This window comes from Neopsephotus bourkii, unplaced genomic scaffold (assembly GCF_033783945.1).
Source record: "Neopsephotus bourkii isolate Nb327-2 ecotype Australia unplaced genomic scaffold, CSIRO-AGI_Nbou_v1 NB_730, whole genome shotgun sequence".
NCBI lineage: Eukaryota > Metazoa > Chordata > Aves > Psittaciformes > Psittacidae > Neopsephotus > Neopsephotus bourkii.
Genome location: NW_026901228.1, coordinates 1,999,723 through 2,020,169, shown reverse-complemented (window position 1 = coordinate 2,020,169; position 20,447 = coordinate 1,999,723). Strand labels below are relative to the sequence as shown.

General features: G+C 34.6%; 1 protein-coding gene across 1 annotated transcript in view; it reads left to right on the top strand.

Annotated features, from left to right (window-relative positions):
• The window catches only part of LRP1B (LDL receptor related protein 1B), a 739,603-nt gene that overhangs the window by 687,837 nt on the left and 31,319 nt on the right, over window positions 1–20,447 (top strand). The window contains exons 77-82 of the mRNA XM_061354354.1: window positions 1,347–1,570; window positions 1,827–1,933; window positions 5,246–5,362; window positions 7,773–7,946; window positions 8,427–8,552; window positions 16,665–16,829. Coding sequence (XP_061210338.1) covers window positions 1,347–1,570; window positions 1,827–1,933; window positions 5,246–5,362; window positions 7,773–7,946; window positions 8,427–8,552; window positions 16,665–16,829 — 913 coding nt within the window. The remainder of the gene's footprint in view (window positions 1–1,346; window positions 1,571–1,826; window positions 1,934–5,245; window positions 5,363–7,772; window positions 7,947–8,426; window positions 8,553–16,664; window positions 16,830–20,447) is intronic.

Sequence of the window (20,447 nt, the reverse complement as noted above, 5' to 3'; positions counted from 1 at the left end):
AAATATCATAACAAAGAATTACTTGATTAAAAAGTGACTATGACCCTGTTTATAAAAAAAAAAATACTGTTTTTTAAATGCAGTGATTGATTTTGGTTCTTTAATACTCATCTAAATAGAAAGTCAGGGTTCTGTATGTCTTTAGAGTATGCATTCTGTGACATTTTTGCAGAATAAAGGTTTGTGAACAATGGAGTATCTAAATTCACCTTTGCAGTTCTATTATTTCACCTAGAGAATGAACTGACCTTTATATTATGATTAAAATAGTGTACAAATATCTTGCAGTATTAGGGAATTCTGGCACCTGAGGAAGACAAGTTATTTTAGGAGTTCTTCCCTGATTTTTAGTAACATAGCTTAGTAGCATTCCGTTACTGCATTTGCCAAGTTATAGACATTTTTGTTCATAATTTAACTTGATGTCATTCTAGATAAACAGGCAAACAATTGCATATGTATTTAGTTCATGCAGGTGTTGAATTTTTTGTTATTCTGCATTCATGTTAGAAATAGTTGGATAGTCCTATTTTACAGATTTTACTCCTCTGCAGAAATTCTACTAGAGAAACATGTTCATATATATATATATTTCCTATTTGCAATATGAACTTGTATCCATAGGAACATTTTTTTGGGGTATAAAGACAGAGGTACCACAGTTTATGATTTTGAAGTTACAATCAGTCAATCCTCTTTGACATGTAAAGCTTAATATTGCACTAACTAGTTTCAAACAGTGGTGGAACATGGGAACAGCAGCAAGGGAAGAGAAACAAGTAAAAAAAATTCTTATAATTGCATACTAGTATTGGTCAGATTACAGGGGTACTTCACTGCGGTTATCTAAACTCAGTGATTTTATTTATCCTTGGCACATTGTGAGTAGCTGTACCTCAGGATGCTCTCAAGCACCATTTTTACTTAAGGCTTTGGGATGGGACATTATAGCATAGTTCTGCTTGGAGTAAAATAGCTGCAGAACCTTAATTCTTGATTTTCCTTTTCTTTTGAGCTACAGTATGTATCATTTATTTGCTTCATTATCTGTAGTTCAAATAGTTCATGCCTAAGTGCCTTTTTCTTAATGTAGGTAGCCTTAGACTCAAGGAAGCTGTTTCAAAACAGTGACTTGTTTTTCTGCATTGAATAGAACTGTCAGCAGATCACTTACAGCTTATCTTCTACAGATAGAATTTATGTATTTCCAATGCAGCATTTTAAGATATTTCACCACATTAAAGGTAAAAGTTACTTAACTGCAAAAAGTTACATAAATGTGTAACTTTGCAGCTGCTGTGAAAGATCATTTCCATAAATCTAACTTAAACATCTCTTCCTTTTAGTGTCCAGAATTCAAAAGACCCAGGGGTATTGCTGTTGACTGGATTGCTGGAAATGTTTACTGGACTGATCATTCCAGGATGCATTGGTTCAGCTATTATACAACTCATTGGACTAGTCTGAGATACTCCATCAACGTAGGTCAATTGAATGGGCCAAACTGTACAAGACTCCTTACAAGCATGGCAGGAGAACCATATGCAATTGCTGTAAATCCTAAAAAGGGGTATGTATGTGTCAACATTACTCTCTTTTGGCAATCCAAACAAAAAGCATACTAAGACAAAATTATGTCTACAAATGTCTAAACTTTTTCAAGTCATTTACTTAACTTTTCTGCTCAATTTACCTGTATGTAAATCAGGATCAGTTCTCTGCCATCTTTCAGGTAGGTTTAAAGGCTCATGATAATTTAGTATCAGTGAAGTGTTTTGAGGTTCTCCATAGGCATCCTGCTTATTTTTTGCGTTTAATACTTTCAGGATGATGTACTGGACAGTTATTGGAGATCGCTCTCACATAGAGGAATCATCTATGGATGGTACTCTGAGAAGGATATTGGTTCAAAAGAATTTGCAAAGACCTACAGGTATACAGCTTATCCATTTTTCCTAATTATGTGGCACTTCCTAACATGTAGATTTGTTGGCGGAATTCCAGTGTCTCTGTTTGCAAAAAAAGAAAAAAAAAACAAAAACAAAATTAAAAAAAAATATGTATTCTGGTTATTCATAGGCAGTTACTAATCAAATTCTTACCTCTGTTTTCAAACAATACACCTTAATATGACTTGAAAATTCATACAAAGTTTAATGTGATGATTTTACAAAGTGATACCAAAGGACTACATATAATCAGTTAAAATATGATTTTTTCAGTAACACTGAACAAGCGAAATCAATTAAAGGAACACCAGTTAGTGGTGAGACACATTTTTTAAGAAAGTACTTGAAATCTCACAGCCTATTCTAGTTACTTTCCTGAATACACTGCAAAATGGTATAAGACAAGGTTTAGGTATTCACAGAAGCAACAACTCAATTATCTCCGTGTTTTACCAAACTATTTTTAAGCTTGACAATGCATGTTGAGATCTCATGAATTACCATTAAGACTTCAACGGCAGGATAAAAGTAATTTATATGACAAAGGAAATGATAAACCCAGAACGAAATACATCTCTTTTAAGTAGCAGCATCCTGCCTTGAAACTGTGACTGATCTGGTCCTGACCTGTTTTCTCATGCAGTATTTGATGTCTCTTCAGGCTTACAATGACAATTTGTTACTGCATTGCAAATTAGAGGTTTTCCAACTTTGGTACGCATATTTGTTGAAACATAGGCTTCTTTCAGGAGGGTGAGGTCTGAATATCTCGGTGTCTCAGAAACTGCCACTGTCACAGAAACAAGTAATATTTTAACATTGATCAAGTTCCATGGTAAGGTGGGCTTAAGGTGTGGTGTATGTAAATTTATCCTCATCTCTTAAAGGGGATTATTGATAGGATTAGATTGAAATATAGGAATTTAAGAAATTACATATGTGATAATAAAAGCTTTGAGGATAGGAAACTTATGCTCCTTAGGTAAGTAAGAAGCACAACAGTAATAACAATAAAAAATACGTAATAGTAAATTTAGTTAGACACTTCTGATTATTCAAATTGAAAGGCAACAGAAATTTATGTTGATCAGAGTTGTTACATATTTTTTGCTGATGTGAACATATCAGATCATGAGATTTGGTTCTAATTGGTGGGACTGTTGGGGTTTTTTTTGTCTCATAGTTTAGTTTATTGCCAAGGTTATGTCCTACAGAGCCAGCCATCACTTTCATGAACATAAAAAGGCATTTGAACATTTTCCCCCCACTTACTTTTTTTTTTTGGCTATCAGTGTTGCATTAGTGAATTTACTGAATTTTGTAGGGAATCAACCCTACCTGAAAATGCAAGTATTTACTTTTTACCTTACCAGAAGCAGAAATGAAAAGCTTTTCTTCATAGAATTTTCTTTCATATATTTTACATGGCAAAGTTTCATATAAGCATTTAGCCAGACCTCTACCTCCTTACAAGGATGAACAAAATGAAGATTAAGAAAATTAGCGGAGTTACCAAAAGTGAACAGTCTTTGCAAAGAGAGAATTTCAGGAACACCTTGCCACAGTATTGCATTTTCCTAACCCTTCTGCCTGAAAACACAATTGTGGCATAATTCTGTGTTTATCTTCTGTTGCTTTGTGGTAGAAAGCAGATGTTTATGGAGTTGTTGGTTTTTTTTTTCTTATATTTCACACAGGTTCGTGTCTTTGTAAACTGAATGCAGAGAAAGAGCCCAAGCCTTTAATATTTCCTCCCAAATGAGACTTTACTATTATTGTTTAGATGAAGTTTAAGATTTTACTAAACAGCTGTGTTCCGCTGCTCTTAAATGTATCACTAAGTATGTCTTTCCTATTTCAAGTAAGAGAGGATGAGAGTTTGAGCATTTGGGCTTGATTTCACAGGATTTACATTATAACAGCTATCATAGGACTGCTATACATAAAAACCAAAATATAGCTACTTTTTTACGTTATGTTATCTCTGATACTGTGAAAGATGCATTGGGAATGTTACTTATTTGTTATTTGAGATTTAAATATTCTTATTGAAATGAAATGAATGATTCAAAGCTGGCGCGTAGAGACTGCTTCTAAAATACTCTCCTTTATCGGTACCATGTATCACACAGAGTTGACACCTTGTGATTATCTTTTACCAGAAATTATTCTCATGTATGCCTGAATACCACTGTTTCTTTTAAAGAGGGTGGGTTGTTTTTTTTGTTTTTTTTTTTTGTTTCTTTGGTTTTTTTGTTGTTTTTGTTTTGTTTTGTTTTGTTTTGTTTTGTTTTTTAATGGAGTTGCAAATGTAAGCATATTTCACTGGTCTGTACATCATCTCTCTGTGGCTGATTAATTTATGACCTTAAAAGGAATATTTTTGCTATTATGTATAATTTCTTTTGATGTAGTTTTTCTGAATTTACCTACTTACATAAATAGAAAGATACTTTTTCCCATTCCTATTAAAAGTACACTATGACTTCAAAAGCTCAGAATTAAATTATTTTATGGAATCAGTGTTTTTTCAGGCTGAAACTTTTGAGATGACCTAAAATGGCATATTAATCTTGTAATAATCTGCTATGAAACATGGACTGCTTGATTTAACTATTTAATTACTGTCTGGAGGCTGGTTAGTCACATTATCTGCTATTCTCATTTGAGCTCTATCACCCTTGTACTTTCTTTTCATATATATGAATATATACATCTGTCAACACTGCTGTTTTAAGTCTTGCAGCATTAATGTAATTAAAATAATTTGATTTTTAATTCCATACTAATTACTGCTTGTGAAATACTGATTATTAGAAACCTCACAATTATATACTTGTGAAAACAGGATAGGTTAGGAAGGCTCTATGAAATCTGAATGACTTGTTTTTAACACACAAACTGGTGCTACTACTTGGTTAAAATGGTGCTACTGCTTAGTAATCTACCGTCATAATAGATTTTTTGTTGTTGTTGGTAGAGCAAATTACCAGATTAGAGTCTATGTTTAATTTTCACCTGGTATATATATATCTACCGCCTGAGGATGATGGGTCTGAGAAGGTACTGACCTTGGAAGAGTAAATTAAAGAAAGTGAAAAACGGCAGTTGGCTCAAAGGGAAGGAAAAAGCAGCAGGTGTTAAATTTTGTTGTTCTTAGTTTCCAGTCATGTCTTTTCATTGTCACCATATTTTGTATTCATAAGAATATGAATAGCATAAAAATGTACAGTTATAGAAAAATATTATTTGTTTTTCAGGTTTTATATACTGATTTGAACTTTTTTTCTTTGTAGGTCTTGTAGTTGATCAGTTCAGTCAGCGTTTGTTTTGGGCTGATTTTGAGTTATCTGTTATTGGCAGCGTTCTTTTTGATGGTTCTGATTCTGTTGTGTCTGTGAGCTCTAAACAAGGTATGGATAGCTTTTATATAACATGATTTATATTTTACTTTATTTTAATTAAATTTCACTATTCAGAGAAACTATAAACAAAAAAGCAGTGATTAAGTAATATTCATTGCTTTTGTTAGATAACATTTCAAATATTATCTAATCAGATATGTAAGGTAGGATAATTTTAGCTTTAAAATAATCTGACATATTTACTTTAGGGGAACAAAGATTCAGTGATAAGTGAAAAGTTTGTTAACTAATCTGATATTTTAGGTATTATCAAATAACATTGTGATTAATATTTAAACTTGGCTTCACTTGGAGTTATATAGCAACAGGAGCACTTTGACTAGTTAGAAATTAGAGCTGTCTGCATTGTGCAGGGCTTGTATCATTTATAGGAAGTGGATCTGAATAAGTTCTGGGAAAAATAATGGGTTTGGCTTTCAGGTCAGTAAGTAATCAGAGAATTCTGCTAACAGAATGTGAATGAGGAAAGTTCTTTTCATAAGAAAAGAGATTCTGGTTAAGCAAACTTTGTTTTTTATAGAATTGCATGTTGACTTTTCAACGATTTGATAATATATATAATAATTTATGAAATTTGTGTTGAAATGAGAGGAAATACTAAAAAAAATAAATTTGAAAGCAGACTTTTTTATGAGGATTGCTTGTGGGCAGTTGGTACACAGTTTAATCAGGATGATACTACATTTAATGCTACTGAATCTGTTAATTAAACATCTAGAATTCACCAGGGGGGTCTGGAAGATACTAGGAAAAAAATATGCCATAATTCAAACTGAGCAGGACAAGATTTAAATCACCTTACTCCAGTTTAATACCATTTTATTTCACAACTTGAATCAATATACAGGGAAGTAGTCATCTCAAGAAGGATCACTTTGGGTGCAGGGATCTGACTAAAACCTCCTGTAACACTGAACCATTCTGTACAGATGCCTGACAAGAGATTGTAGAAGAGAGTAACTCCTCATGACTTTGCTTCCACTTCCTTCGGTTGTAGTATTTCGTTGTGGCTTGGCTGTAGTCTGTCACAAAACACACATTTCGTACTCATGTTCAGTGTTTGTGACTGGTACAAAGATTGACAGAGTATCCTAGATTGTGTTTTAATGTGTGTCAGTAGTTATTTTTATTTTAATAATAAATGGGAGGTTATTCTTCAAAAAAAAAAAAAAAACTAACCAAAAAACCAAAACAACCACGCAGCAGTGCTACAGAATAGAAGGCATTTAAGTTGATGACTTTCAGAATATTTATAGCATGAAGGGGTTTTATTGTTTTGTTGGGTTTGGTTGTTTTTGTTGTTTTTTTTTATAGCATGAAGGGCTGCCGAACACAGCAGATCTGGGGTTTATAAAAGGGAAAGTGGAATGTAGAGTCTTTGTTGCTTCCATACCTAGCACTTAATACTGAAATACAGGATAACTGAAGCAAAGTCTTCTGTTGACATTTGTAGTAACTATGGAAAAAATAGGGAAATGGGACAAAAGGAAAATTGGGGGAGATTAGACCTTGCTTAGCAACGAGACTAAACACTGCAACTCATTTGATTAAACAAGCATAAAATAATGAACTAGAATTCGTAAATATTTTCTCATTGATTACGAAGTATTGATAAGTGGAAAACAATAGGAACAAATAAAGGCTGATAATTGAAACTGAAAAAGAAGTGAAATATAAAACTGTTTTTACAGTAAATGGGGATAACAGTAAAAACAAGGTATCACAGGGAATGATAGATTCTGTTACTTTATAGCTTCAAATCAAGAAAAGATATGTCTCTGGCAAAAGCGTTTTAGTCAAGAAGCTATTGCCTTGCTATGTGGGTAAACAGTGTGAATTTCCGCAGCCAGTTGTGCATGGAAAATCCAACTATGTAATCTAATCGGCAGTTGTAGCTCTTAAAAATGAGGCACTGGTAGAGTCTTAACATTTTATTTTGCATTAATTTACAATCATTATGAATTAAAATAATCATAGCATGAAAGCTAACCTTTGAAATACAGTAAGAAAGAGCTTAAGAAATGTTTTATCAGAATAGTTTCTTTTATGTACAGCAAAATAATCTGTTTCTTCCGCGCAGATTTCTAGTTCAAGTGTACATTCTCATTAGCAAGTGTTTACTGTGGATTTTCCCTGCTTTTCAATAATCAACTGGTTTCTGAAGCTAAATTGTGTAGAAAGCTAATACAAAGCTTTAGATTTCACTTGTAGTATGAGAAGTGTTTCTTTTAAGCAGACTTTTTTTTAAAGGCAATCTCTGTGGTTACAAAACAAGCTGTCTGAATAATGATGTCTTTTGGGTGGTAACTGCAGTAATGCAGTTGAAGTTGTTATTATTAAACCCAAGTTGTTGATCATTTGAATATATATTTGTATTTATTATTCATTTTTATTTAAGGTTTACTGCATCCACATAGAATTGACATTTTTGAAGATTACATATATGGAGCAGGTCCTAAAAATGGTCCATTTAGAGTACACAAATTTGGCAGGAGCCTTGTAGAATATCTAAGTGTGGATGTTGATAAAGCAAAAAGTGCCTTGATTTTTCACCGCTACAAACAAATGGACTGTGAGTAAGCATAATTAATTTAAACTCAATATTGAACAAGTTCACCTTGGGGAGGTGGGAGGGGGAGGAAGTAACCAAGTTGTGTAAGTATGAAACAGAACCTGATCGTACAAAGTGGAAATACATTTAATCATATTTCTTTCTATAATTTTGATTTAGATTTTTTAATGTATTTTCTCTCATTTGAAAGGACATTGGACAAATGTTTGCTAAATACAAGTACCTCTAGCCACAATCAGATGAGGTTTTTTTATTACTTGTTACCAATAAATTTTTTGTTACTGGAATAAATTCTGTCCTGATTGAGTGTTGCACTGCCAGTTAAATGAGTGTGCTCGCTGACTTCAGGCTCTTGATATCCTGGTAACTAGAAGTGTATCAAAATGTCTGAATCTGATTATTTATTTTTTCCTACTTTTAGAACACAGCATAATTCTAAAAGAAAAATAAGTATTTTTAATATTTTGTGTTTTTAAACAGTGCCAAATCCATGCTTGGACCTTACATGTGAATTCATTTGTTTACTCAACCCTTCTGGTGCAACATGTGCTTGTCCAGAAGGAAAATCACTGGTGAATGGAACGTGCATTGACCAGAGTCTCTTAGGTAGGTATTGGAAACTGCATGAGAACCAAAAAATAAACAAATGGTCACTTTTTCTCTGCAGAAGACTAGGCTGTCAGCAAGTCAAGAGTTATCTGATACAAGATGATATTTAAAAGGGAATACAAATATGTATGGATCAAAATAAATTTGTAAAACTCTGAAGTGTTTTGGATTCCAAATTACACATTAGCCATTCAGAAAAAAAAACAAAACTAACCTTAAAGATTGTCAAGAAACACCTCTGTTTAGGCTGCAGCAGTAGTCAAAAGACAATAACAGCAACATAGGAAATAATAATGAAGACTTTGAAGTAACTGGCAAAAAAAAAGGAAAAAAAAGAAATATTTTTATCTAAAATTGTATCTTTCAATAACATTTATAATGACTAATATCAAGACATGTGAAAGCAGACTTCTTTGTAAAAAACGTGCTAAGTTCTTGCTAAATTCGAGGGCACACAGAGGGGGTGAGGAGGAATCTTCTTTTCCAAAGAGATTATTAAATAGTCTAAAACTATTCCACTCTAATTGAGGCCAAACCTAAGGTGGTCCGACTGGGGGAAAGGATTCTTAGTGAGCTTGACTTTTAAAAGGTTCTAGAAATCATACAATAGGATTTCTTATGTGTATGAGAAGTCAGAACGTAGTAGGATGTTTTTCTAATATTTAATTCCAGGCTCAGAAGTATAAGTAATACATTTTTTTATGAGATCCTCAGTATTAAAAATGCTCAATTTAGCAATTAATTTAATTTACCTGAAATGTCATTATTCTTTGGAGGAAATCTCACCTATTTATACTGTCTAGTCTTTAAATCTTGAATTAACTCGGCTCTGGTTTAGTGGTTTATGATTTAGTATTAATGAAATAAAACTATCCTGTCCAGCAGCATTCCGTCTTCTCAAGATATTTATTTTAGAGAGTAAAACTATACTAGGAAACTTGTACTAGATAACAAACCTGTTAATGGGTTTTGCTTATGTAGACGTACATTGTATGGAATGTATTTACAGTACTAACCCAGCTTTTATATGTACTACACCATGCTCTGTCAAAAATAGAAGAAATAAAGCTTTATTGCTGTGCACTCTTCACTGAATACCTATCAATGCACATATATGTAATAGTTATGCAAGTATATAAAGTAGTTTACAGCTGGTTTACAACAGTTTCCACTGTTAGGGTAGAAGCGATACCACTGAAGTAGATGTAATAGAAATCATTAGTATATGTTTCTAATGAGGCTTCTAACTCTTGAGACTAATCAGTCTCGACACTTTCTGTCTCCAAAGAACAACCTGCCTCCCAGCCCCTCCATGTGTCAACTCTTGGTTCATCTGAGATGAATTCTTGTCAAGATTTTCTGCTGATACAATACTACCTAAAAATATTTTAAATGGCCCATAGTTACTACTTTGGTGTTGAAGGAAGGACATAAAAGAATATTGTTTTTCACTGGTGATTGGTGGTGATTTGAACCCATCATTTCAGTAATGCTACAGTTTTACTAGGGGGGCAAAGGATTACATCATTGTATAGTTTTGAGGAAATTATGTTTCTATTAAAGATCTGAAGAAACTTTTAAATTCTTTTCACTGTGGGTTATAAATTTTTATGGATAGACAGAAAATGCCTAGAGAATCATTTTTAATGTATTGCTAGATTTCAGTATTGTCCCACAACTGTTATACCTGTTTAAACAGCAGCTGAAACAGTGTTTCTTAGTTTTCTGATTGCAGTTATATTTCAAGTAGGTTGCCAATACACTGCAAGCAAAAGACAAGTCAATTTCTAAACCAAGTTCTTTTCTTTTAGGAGTTTGTATAATATGGGACAATTAAAAAAATATATATAATCTTAGGAAAATTTCTTAGGAAATGCTAGAGAATATATATTAAATATTCCAACCCATATTCATTCAGCTTGCTTTAATCTAGCATTATATAGTCTTCATTGTCTCAGAGCATTTTTGGCACAGTTATGGATGTCAGTAAACAAAACCAGCAACTCCTGCCTTACGTGGCTGTCAAAACCTGTATATTGTAGAAGAGTTACCTTACAATCCAAAGGGAGTTTATATAGGTGGGGTTTTTGTTTGCCTGCAGTAAAATGCTGGTTCAAAGTCAATTTAAATATTCCTGTTGATTTTGGTGGGTTTTTTGGTTTGTCTCTAAAAGAATGAAATCCAGAAATTTTTATTATTTGAGACATGAGGATCTGTGAAACACTTTTTAGCTGATGTATTAATTTGGCTTTGTAAGTGGGTTTATCATAATCCAATATTGGTATACTAGATAGGTTACAATAATTTACATATGTTGTATGTTATGTGTTCAAAAATGTACTGCCACTAATTTATACACCTGAAACCTCAAAAGTTTAAAACTCTGTTTCAGTTTACATCATTCATGTAACAATAGAAGTGAGCTATACCGGTTGTTCTATATTTGCACAGTAGCTATTTCAAGTTATGAAAGAAGACTTTTAATGTCACAAATGGGTAGTAATTGTGGATATCAAGAACTAGTGTGACTAAATTGTACTTTCTGAATGATATATAATTCAAGTTAAAATAGTCAACAGTAGTATATGGAACATTTGTAATACTTTTTAATGTCTTTTAAATGGTTTGGGTCTTAAAATGCAGTAAGGAAGCTAGTAGTAGATTTCCGTGACTTGAAAGAGCCAAAATGGGACATTCATCTCCACTTCCCATTCATCTTCAGTAGTGCCCTCAGGAGAGTCTATGTTTGAAGATTCTCTTTTGACAATGCATATGTCTCTATCCTTTTGAAAAATGCCTTCAAACAAATAATGATTATTTTCAACATTTTTATGACATTCTTTGTTTTGGTAGGTTTTGGCATGACTATTGTAAAGACATCTTGCATGCTTTGTATAATTTCTTATTAATCTGTTTACCTTAAGGTCGGTGACAGGGAGGTAATCCCAGTCTTGCTCTTTTTCTTTAAACTGTATCCCACAAAATTACTCAGTCTTGTTCTTTGGATTGTTGGGGGAGGTCGGGGTTAGGTGGCAGTTAAAGAAAGAATACTGAGCTAAGTCTTGAAATTCTGCATAAAATAGTACTACTGGCTTGATCCATTGAGTTGATATTTCTTCATAAGTCCTAGGTGAGGAATTCTAAATATTGAATCCTCAGGGGCTTTCTGTAAGATGCAGTTCAGATTGCTTCAAACAGCTGTTTCACCAGCATCTCACACAACTGCTGAGAAACAGCTTTTGGGTTTGATCTGGCTTTTTCAAGCAGGACTTATCACAACATGCATGTTGTATCATTCAGAATGTTTTTATAATAAAATTAAAGCAAGTTTCTATGGGTTCTTAGATAAACTTACATCTCATTTCTCCTTAAATTATTATGATTGACAAAGCATAGTTCATTTCTGTTTTATTTATTGACTACAGCAGCCCCTGACTTTCTCAGTTTAGAAGATAACTTTTAGTTTTCAAATGGATAGAGTACCACTTAATTTTCCTAAGAGAGACCGCTGGATTTGCATCTGATAGGTTTATTACATCTAATTGTCTGTAAAACAATGAATTTCAAAGTGTACCAAGAGGATGAAAATAGACGTACTGGAGGAAGACAGTGTGCGTCACAGCTGAGTGAGCAAAAGTAATGAACACTTCGATGAGCTCCATATTCCAGAGCTGCATGTTTATCACTTTCATTTTAAGAGGGAATATTTGTGCTCTCTTGGCTGAAGGAAAAGCCTGAGAAAAATTCCAAAGACTCAGATCTGATGTTGCTTATGAAAAGAGAAGAAACGTTTAATGGTGTTTTTTACAGCACATTTCTATGGGGACCTGCCCACTGCACACTTAGGTGGCAGACCAGGTGTTTTAGCTGGGGATGTAGAGGTTAATCCTTGTATACCTTCTTTTTCACCCACAAAGTCTGCCTTGGGGAGCTGTACTAGAAGAAGCTATGGCAGTTCAATCAATGCTTTCTTGGGTTTTGTCCTGCTTTCAGTCTTTTTAGACATCAAATAGAACAGGCTTCACACAGAAATCTGCTTCTGGGTTGTAAAAAAAAAAATTTGTTTACAGCAGTATCTTCTGTATTTACAAAAGGGTTACCATTGGGACTGATATTTCCCAGAACAGAAGAAAATGGGTTACATTGCAGCAGGTGTTGGTTAGTTTTTCTCACTGTGCATCCTTTACTTAGCCCTTCTCTTCCATTTGACTTTGTAAAGCAAACATTTGAAAAAGAAAACAAATGTGAAGGGAGAACAAAGAAGACGATCTTACAGCTTTCAGGCAAAATTTGGGATTACACATTGTTCTAATAAATCTCAGCATATGGAAAACTGGCTGATAGTAAGACCCTCACCTGGAGGGACTGAAACGTTTATGTGACCTTAATGTAACGCTAGAGCTCTGCATTTGGAAGGATGATCTACACCCTAGTCTGAAGCATAGGCAAGAACAAATGTATTTATGCCCCATGAGTTGAGTATTTTCCAGTGTTGGAAGGGAAACTGTTCTTGTCCCAGAGAATGTAGTTCACGATCCTTGTGCTCTGTAATGTCATCTCCATTTAACTGCCTACTCCAGAAATCAGTGGATATTTCAAAGTGAAAAAAGTATCAAAAAGTAAGATTCATTTTTCTCAAGAAAGAAAGGGTTGTTACAGAAATGCCAATAAAAGATGTGTGCTTGTATGATTGGAGGGATAGGGATGGAATATCAAAGAATTGAATGAGTGGAGAAAAAAAAGCCAGTAGAGCTTACAAAGCGTTCTGTGTAAGATTTTCGTTTACCTTCACTTGAAGGAGTCAGAGGTGGAGCAGAAGTCCATTAATGATTGTGTCATGCAGTCATATCAAGAAGAAAACCTGAAAATAAAAGCTATTTGATTCTTTATTGGAAATATATTAAGATCGAAATAGACAAATCAAGGCAGCTGAAGACTACATAGCCAGGGTAGGAAGAACACAACCTGTGCCCTATCCTTCCTTTCATGTTAGTGCACTATCAAATAGCTAGGAGTAGACTAGGAGACTAGATCCAGTAGACTAGGAGTGGGATAACAAGTGAAGTGATTTACTGCTGTAATTTCAGAAATGAAGAGTAGCTGAGGGGTCTTTGAATCCAAGTTCCAGCAAGCTCAAAGCAGTATTGAATTGACTCCAGATTGAAACTTTCTGAATTTATTTATTTTTAAATTCTGTTCCAAGATTGGGTACTTAACTAGAGTTGTTCCCAGCTCTTCTCAGAGAGGCCTTTATTCAGTAATTCACATTAAGAGTATTCACCTTTCTGTATCAGTTCTTCTGTGGTTTTCTCCTATATTATTCTTCTTCCTATGGAATAATTCTGTTCGTGTCTCCCATACAAAAGAATCTGATCCTTTTTTGTACTTAGTTGCTGTGAATCAGCAAGATTGTATTTACCTTCAGACAACAAAGCAGCAGCATTAAAACCCCTATATTGTTAAAAGTTTACCATAGTATTTTAAAACTGGCTTGTCTATTGAATCTTTCAATCCTACTTCTTAGCTTATTTAGAATCCAAAATTGTTGTAGTAACTTTTCTCTGTTTCACATTAGATTTGTGTTGAAACTCTTGAATTTAATGTTTTACAGAGAACAAAATCAAAGACAATTTTTAATAATCTTATGATGACAGAAAATATTACAAACATTTATGTTTTTTTCAGGAACCTTCTCAGTTGACCATTATGTTAAATTGTAACATATATTGCATTTTAAAAGTGTGACCTGAGTGTCCCAATCTTTAAAAGTCAATTTGATTAGAAAATTGCTACTGTGGGCCATTTTTTGCCTCAGTATATTTTCCTGAAAATATGAAAGCATATATTTCTTGGTGTGGTTAGGGTAACTTTCAAGTTTGTAGTTCATGTTTTGTAGTTCTAAATATGCTTTTTGATTAGTCTGTTTTTCTCTTAAAGTCATAGTCTGTCATAATTTCATAATTTCTTCTTTTTAATTTCATATCTTAATTGCACAGAATTGATCTAGAGAAGAAATACCACGTTTTTGATGTGCTAGCAGAAAGGTTCATAAAAATGAGCACTTGTCAATACTGCAGTATTATTTATCCCATCTTTACCAGGTTCTGCTCTATAAACTCATGACTAAGGATAAGTAAAACAGATAAGTAAAACAAAAATAAACCTTCTCTCCAATAAGATGTGCTACATAAACTATTTAAACAACTTCTATGAGTAACTGAAGAATGGTTCATGGAACATCAAAGGATTTAATGGACCACCCAAATAAACAGAACATGGACGCATCCTCAAACTCCCAAATACAAAGTAGCTTTGTTATATGTGCAGGGTGGATATAAAAAAAATAAACACATACAGTATTTCATTTTTTCATTGTAAAACAACAGAAATAGTCATGTGCCACTCAGTCCCCACGAGAAATTTTCTATTTCTTGTTTAGTTTCAGCTTAATTTAAGAGAGGTGCAATTCCCTGAGAGATGATGAACACTTCCCAGAGGTTTTGTTTAGATAGGTTTGATCCCAGGTTACATGTCTGCATCTTGGAGCTGGCTGTCAATGGAGGCAGCCAGAACCTGACAACAAGGTGTGTTACACAGGCAGGAAACTATATCTGATGTTCCTAAGTTTTGCATTTACAATACAATGTATTTCTTTAAAGAACAAAGAGTTGGTGTGCCTGTGTCAGTCAATGTTAGAGCTCAACAAGTATGGGACAAATGGGAATACTGGCTCTTTTCAATTAGCCATTTAACTAAAACAGGGTAATTCAGCAAAACATCTGCAGCTGGTGAATATATTACTGAAGAGTTCTTAGTGTTTGTGGTATCTCTTTTGTTGAAAGCCATGCGTGCTCAAATGCTGAATTAGTTAGGAAGCAGTCTGGCTTTGCAGGATTTGTTTTGCTGTGTGAAAAATGAAAGGTCTTATTGCCAAAAATATGTTTTGGGCTGGAAAGATGCTTGTCTATTTCCTTAGGATTACAGTTATTTGGATGTTTGAGCATTTTGTTTGTGCTAGTGTATAATTAATGTCTTATTGGTGTCATTGAATGATTTTGTATCTTGTTCACTGAAATGAGTAGAGATTTATTTTTCAAAGTGTTTCCAAGACAGGCACAATTCTAACTGCAAAATAGTTTCATAGAAAGATTGAATCTGGCCTACTCAGAATTTGTCTTACCTCATACCTCACAGCTAAGACGGTGGCACTGCTGTTGTAAGCACTTAGTGAATGCAGAGCATCTCCGTGATTTTGCAGACTGTGCAAATGAGAAAAATAAATCAGAAAATATAATTTAGAAACAACAAGTTAGTATGGAACTATATTTTTTGAGGAGGGTTTAAAGGCTGAATTTTTTTTTTTTTTTTTTTTTTTGGTATTTTGGATAGGGTTTAGTTAAGAAGGGTGTTACTTAATAGAGACACTGGAGGAAGGATCAAAAAAAAATAAAATAGAAAAAGGCTGAGGTCACCAGAAAATTACTTGGGAGATTCATTTTTTTCATTTCTTTAACTAAGAATGACAATTTCAAACCAGAATTCATACAGTCATTACTGACTTGTCCCTGACAATGGCAGGGGGGATGGAACTAGATGATCTTAAGGTCCTTTCCAACCCTAACTATTCTATGGTTCTATAACTTACCTTCTAAGGAGCTCACCTTTTCTGGGGCATCATTTGGATGAAGGCCATGTTGGAGAGGGCTTTGAGCAACCTGGTCTAGTGGAAGGAGACCCTGCCTGTGGCAGGGGGGGTTGGAACTAGTTGATCTTTAAGGTTCCTTCCAACCCAAACCATTCCATGATTGGTGAAGCATAACTACTATGCAGAAGCCCCCACTTTGGTAGGGTGCAAGCTCCCAGCCGTGCTGTACAATGTAGCGCAGCCCCCACTGCCTGTAGCTCTTGAAAGCCTATCCAGTGCTTATGGTTTCCTAAGTGTATAATTTTTTTCTAGCACAATAGAAATAGAAGTGATACTTTCTCCATTTTGAAGAGTGATTCCCCCAGCTCCATCAATAGAGATAATTTAAGATGCAAGGTTCTCTTTTGCCCATTACATGAAATTGGATTGTTGAAAACACCTCTATGTATGTGTTCTTGCTGCAGATGATAGCTGTAAATTAACCTGTGAAAATGGAGGGAAGTGTATTATAAATGAGAAGGGGGATCCCCGATGTCACTGCTGGCCAAGTTACTCTGGTGAAAAGTGTGAAACTAATCATTGCTACAATTACTGCCAGAATGGAGGAACCTGTGGAGCCTCTCTCCTAGGTAAATATTTCTGAGCAGCTGTATCTTACTATTATACTTGCCTTAATTAAAATGTTTCAATTTGTTCCTTGTTTGTGATATTTTTTCTCCCTGTAACTTACTTGCTTGCCATGTGCAAAATAGCAGTATAGATCGTGTATGTACTTTATAATCATTAGTTCTTTTCATTTGTGTGTGTTGGTGTTTTAGATGAATTAAGCTGCATTCCAGAAAGGGAGCATATAAATAAGCATTCGGTATAAAGATGCAAACCTTGAGGTGTAGTAATGGAATTGTAAAACATAAGATCCAGTCAAACTTTGTCTGGAACAATCCCACACATCTTGTTTTCTCTTTATCTCAATTCTCTCTCTAAACTGTTTTGTGCATACACAGAGATATTTCCTTAAATTATAGAGTTGTGTGACCTCAATCTTTTACCTTTGTCTTACTGGGATTCATGGAATAGGCATTTTACTCGTCTAATTCTCAGGGAGATTTGGTTGATCAGAACTCAGATCCTTTGTTGTCCTGAGGGAATTTAAACATACATCTCTTATCTTCAGGGAGATTATCCTAGCTGTCAAAAAGTGGGTATCTGACAGTTGATCTTTGTCCCTAATACATAAGCTGTTCTAGCATGTATAATGCAATCAGTATTTGGGCTAGAGAGGGAAAGTGTGATAAGAAGTACTCTAAAATCTAGTAATTCTGTGAGAAAGGAGGAGATGGATTCTGTTTTCTGCTCCAAGGAATATTTAAATATTGATTCAAATTAGAAGAGCTGAATCAGTTTGCTGCCTAGTCTCTTCTCAGAAGCCTGTCAACTGCTGAATGTAGTGTGAATCGTTTTTGTCCTGTGCGATGAAGTGATCAACACTGATCTCTGACAGAAAAGTACAAACACCTGACTTTTAAAAGAGGAATTTTAACTATTTAGCACAGAGAGAGCTCCCTGTAAGGAAGAGTTATGTTTCTTAGTCTCTGTGACAGAGGGAGTTTAGATCTTAAATGTTTTCCTCATCACTGCTTACTAATTAGCTTATGTAATTTAGGAGTTTTGCTTCACTTGCTGCCTTCTCTGGAACCTCATTTATTGAGATGTGATAGCAAAAATCTAAGTGAATGCAAATCTAGTAACCTGTTGTATGCCAAAAAGGATTTTTCAGTTCTGATTATTTGAGCGTTAATAATGTTTATAGTTATCATCAGTAACAATAACTCAATATTAGAAAATGAAAATTACTTGCGTTGAAGTTCATTAATTATACTTGAAAGTGATTCTAGCAGCTGATGGAGCTATTGACACAAACGATGAGCAGAGACTTTTGTCAGGAAGTGAAATCAATGCATGCTTAGTGAGGACATGCAATTGTATGAAAGTGAGTCCTGGTTGATTTAAATGACTTGCAGAACTTCCTTGTCATCTGAAGAGAGGAAGAGAGGATGTTTACTCCCACATCTTTATATGTCTGGCACTTAATTGATTCTTTTGTGGGGTTAAAAGGCTTCATAAAATTAATAACTTAACTCCTGGAACTTAGCTCCATTCTGAATCCTGCAGAGACCCCAGGGGTTTATTTAATCCTTTTCTTCTGGCAATAGCCATAGGGTTCATTCACTTCCAGCAGCTCATTTTTTTCTTTACCAGGCAGCTAGCACTTGGCTTGCTTACACAGCTGTGCTGTCTCCTGGATATTTTTATTTTTTATTTTCCTGCTAAATCCAGGCTCTGAAATCTCTCAGCCTTGCTGAAATAAGTAGTCTACTAGGGTTTTTCACTATTCCGTCCAAATAGTTAATAATGGCCTAGCTGCTACAGAGGGTCTGGAGATGCAGCCATTAGCCTTACTTCTGCTGGTCTTAGGATAATGTGCCTGTACAAAAAATGCAGCAGGAGAGCCAGTGTGGGTATCTCCACAGTCCACATTTCATTGTTCAATTGTCTGATTTTTGGGAATACAGACCTTTAACTGCAACTAAAGTTTACTGTACCACACATGGCCAAAGTGTGCCAAGCCATTATGAACCAAGACTGACACAGAACTGGTTCTGATGACTCTTACTCATACCTGCAGATAGGAATATGTTTCTGCTGTGCTTTCTTTCCCAGTTTCATCAAATTTTTAAAACTCGTATTTCAAAATAGCCAGATTTCCTATCTGCTGTTTCCAGCTCTTGAAAGTAGCCATGCCTTGAAGCTTTTGCCATAACTTTCATGTGCTGGAGCTGTGGAAAATGACTGCATATCTTTCTAAATCAATATGAATCCATCCAGCATTCCAGATAAAATTTTCAAATTGATCCACATCTCATCTTCCTTGCATGCCTAGCTCTTGGACCCTGTAAATATTCTATTAAAGAGAAATCTGTATTTCTTATTAGACTGTGTTTCTTGTCTATATCTGGCCATAAATAGTATGTTACTGAAGTAAACTAGCATGTTAGTGAGATGTTCCTTTATCCTAGTTTAATCTAATCCATGATGTACTAAAGCCATTATAAATGTTATAGAAGGAAGCTAAACTGGACTTCCCCAAAGCATTGAAAGCTGTAATTAAGTCAACAAAGCTGAATTTCTCTAGTGTTTTTGCCACAACTCTTTCCTCTTTCCAGTCAAATACAGCACTGTGCAAAGCATGTCATTCACTTACTGGATTCAGTGAGTACATGTTTAGCTGCAGGGGCTGTGCAAATCTTTCACGGTTTGGACTGAGGATGTGAAATCCAGAGCAGAGCAGCACTCATTCACGCGCATCCTTCTCGTTGTCTCAGGCTTCAAGGCATAGTTGCTCTGCTTTGTCAGGTTCATATGGGAGTCATTATTGTATGCTCCTTTATTCATCCACATCGCTACATGTAGGAATAAAAAGTTTCTCTATTACCAGCAATTGCTCGGTTTTTCCTTAATGGTTGTAGAAAGCTATCAGCATATACCACTTTTTGTACTACAGTGCTCACATCCAGATCCTCCAAAAGCTTTTGATGCATTATACAATAGGCTCATCAAACTGTCCTGCTAAACTGTGCAATCAGGTTGCACCTGTTTTCCCAATTTTATGTCTTTTTTCTTTTTTTTTCTTTTTTTTTCTTTTAATTAATTTTTGTTCAAAATGCTGAAGCTTTTCCTTCTGGAAGCTGCAGAAGCTATATGTGTGCAAGTACCAATCCAAATCCTGTCTGCAAGATATAAATGGCCTGTAATAATTGCAGCTTGCTTGACTCTTTCTTAGAAGCTCTGATTGCCCTCATTAATTCCAATATGTTATTCAACCCAAACAGCTTTGATGCTGTCTGTCTAATGAGTGTCATTCTACACATATGCCCTTCAGAAAACTTTGGGACTGCCAGTAAATTTAAGGAGATGAGCTTCTGAGAGTCCTCACTCCTGGGAGGCTTTCCTAGGAGTCAAAAGCCCTACTCTTGACTTCTGGCTTAAAAAGCTAGGAGAAGGTATCCTCACAACAAAATTTTCATCATATTCTGATGTCAATAAAATGATCCAGCATGTGAAATACACTTCTAGTGAGTGTGTGTGCTCTAGTCAATGTGTAAATGCTGTTCTCTTTCACTACCTAATACACAATAGTAATGTGATAACTAATTAAGTAAATTGCAGAGTATTACTCATTTTTTAAA